Raw genomic sequence first — 2,357 nt, 5'->3', positions numbered from 1 at the left:
ACTAGATACTAGGCTATCTAGTGATATTAATATTTCTAGAGAAATCTTAGAAATTAGTGATTTCTATCCAAAATGGTGAGGGTTGGTTAGTCAAATCCAATAAATCCTCAAAAATTAAAATCAACAGTTTTAACCGAACTCAAATTAGTTTCACCCTACCTAAACCGAAACCGAAGCGATTCCCTAGGCTAGGAACCGAACCCTCACCGCTGCGAGTTCGGTGAGGGTTGGATTCGATTTTAGCGGTTCGGTTATGCAACTCTACCTATAGGATATTAATCTATAGTTCTAGTTTAATGTCTATAAATACTTCTACAGGTGGGATACCTAGGCTTAAAGATAGAGGTATATAGGAGGTAAGTTATAGTATTAAGCTTAGTTAACCTTTATAGTGGAGATATATCATATAATCAGGGGTTGTCTTATTCACTACTTCGGCTCAGCTATATTCTTAAACTCTTGCAAAAGGTGGTGTCACCTGTAGTCACCACCAGCGCGTGCTTGGCCGGAGGCTTAGGCCCGCACCGTTGCCATTCTGGGTCCCCCACCAATGAGATAGCACCAGGACACGAGGAACGGGCAGAGATCAACAGCGAACGGGACTACGAGAAATATCACGAGGATTCAGCGTCGTATTGAAAATTTTTTCGGCCTCAACCTCCAACCCAGTTTTATTTTGCGAGTCTTTCGTCTGGTCTTCAACGTATTTGAGCAAGGTACACTTTCCACCCTGCTCCTCTAGAGGTCACGTTCTCAACAGCATTAGGGCTGGATTCTCTCGTCTTTCTTATGTTGGTGTCTGGTTATTACTGCAGCAGATTGATTGCTCTCCCTACCGAGTTCTCTCTATAACACTAGGGAAATTTTTATATTTGTGATTCAAGCATCCACACGATGACTGATATCCGCACCCGCTTTGAGCGCCTCTTCATCACCCTGCGCCAAACACCACATATCGAAGTGCTTGATGCTGAAATCGGCCCACCCACAAGCGAGGAGGAAATCCAGGCCGTCCTACAACGCACAAAGGGCCAACTACCCACGGGCGTGGAGACCTTTTATCGTGCCTTGGGCTGGGTGAGGCTGGAATGGCGTCACACGGTGCAGGAGATCGCGACAGGGAACATGAGCGATCAGGGTTTTATTAGGATTCTACCTATAAAGGAGGTGTTTGACGAGTGGGAAGGAATCATATGGTGGGCAGAAAGGGAGGGGGGGAGCGACGACGATGATGAAATTGCTGAGCGTCAACAATTCCGCTCTGTGAAACCATTTGACATGTTTGTGCCGGAGGCATGCGTTGCATTCCTCCAGCCACCTCCATGCCGTGGTGGCAGCGACAACTCGTGGGGCCAGCCTAGCGAACACGTTGCTTTTCACTATTGTGGGGAAGAGCTCTACAAGACACGATACTCATTCGACGAGTATATTGATAGACTGCTTGCCTCACGAGGTTTCTGGTACTGGCCCAAGACCCTGTGTACTGAAACACAGGACAAGGTAGAAACACAGGACTTTCGGAAGAAGATGCCGCTGCTTTTTGAAGATTACGATGAGGAGTTGTTTCAGCCTTGAGTACGAAGGTACATTTCGAAAATCTGCCGCATTGCACTTACCAGCCACTGTATTATTAAGTTTAAAATGCTGTCTTATCCATATATTAACTAATGTCCACCTGTCACCCTACCTAACCCCAAAATCTAATTCAACCGCCCTCGATCAATTCAATTCCCGTAAATTCCGATTGATTGAATATAGACACTGGTTCCACCCTCTAAAGTCACCATTTCTTCTGTTCATTTGCATAGTGAGGACCCATGCCTCCGTATTTGGCCAGTAAAGCTCTGCCAATCACTCAACCCTAGGTAGCAGAGCCTATTGCACTTAGCCTACGAGAAGGCTCCGTCAGACCCTGCTGGGCCTCCTGGTATAGGTGCTGCCACCCCCTAGTCTAGTAAATATATCAGGCCTGCACTAAGTCCCTGGCTATCTAGGAGGGATAATCTAGGTATTATTCTATTTATCTAACCATGCTATACCTAACTATGCTAGTTATAGTAACTAGATCCCTTAGAATAATAGTAAAATTGGTATATACTTATTAGGATTAGCTTATCTAATAGGTTTTACTAGGTATACTACTCTCTACTAAGGCTATACTACTCCTTTAGTAGGATAATCCTAGTAGCTGATTACTTCTTGATACCCATTTAGGTGATCTGGCGTTGGGAGTCTCAGTGACACAACATAATCAACTAGTCGCAAGATCAACAACGCGGATTCCTTTATCTCCCTTTAAAAGCGAAAAAAGTAAGTCCTTAAGTATACACTGCAAGCGCTTAGATGCCTCAAGTACT

The 2,357-nt window shown here is 44.8% G+C and overlaps 1 protein-coding gene across 1 annotated transcript; it reads left to right on the top strand.

Moving 5' to 3' along the window:
* Positions 1-894: 894 nt before the first annotated feature.
* Asppvi_005426 (uncharacterized protein) lies at positions 895-1,575 on the top strand (the record flags this gene model as incomplete). Its single annotated transcript, XM_043301349.1, has 1 exon — positions 895-1,575. The coding sequence occupies one exon, from the start codon at positions 895-897 to the stop codon at positions 1,573-1,575; it is 681 nt and encodes a 226-aa protein (XP_043157284.1).
* Between the last annotated feature and the right edge of the window lie 782 nt (positions 1,576-2,357).

The sequence above is a fragment of the Aspergillus pseudoviridinutans genome (genome assembly GCF_018340605.1).
Source record: "Aspergillus pseudoviridinutans IFM 55266 DNA, scaffold_4, whole genome shotgun sequence".
In the NCBI taxonomy this organism is placed as follows: Eukaryota; Fungi; Ascomycota; class Eurotiomycetes; order Eurotiales; family Aspergillaceae; genus Aspergillus; species Aspergillus pseudoviridinutans.
This window is presented reverse-complemented; position numbering and strand designations above follow the sequence as displayed.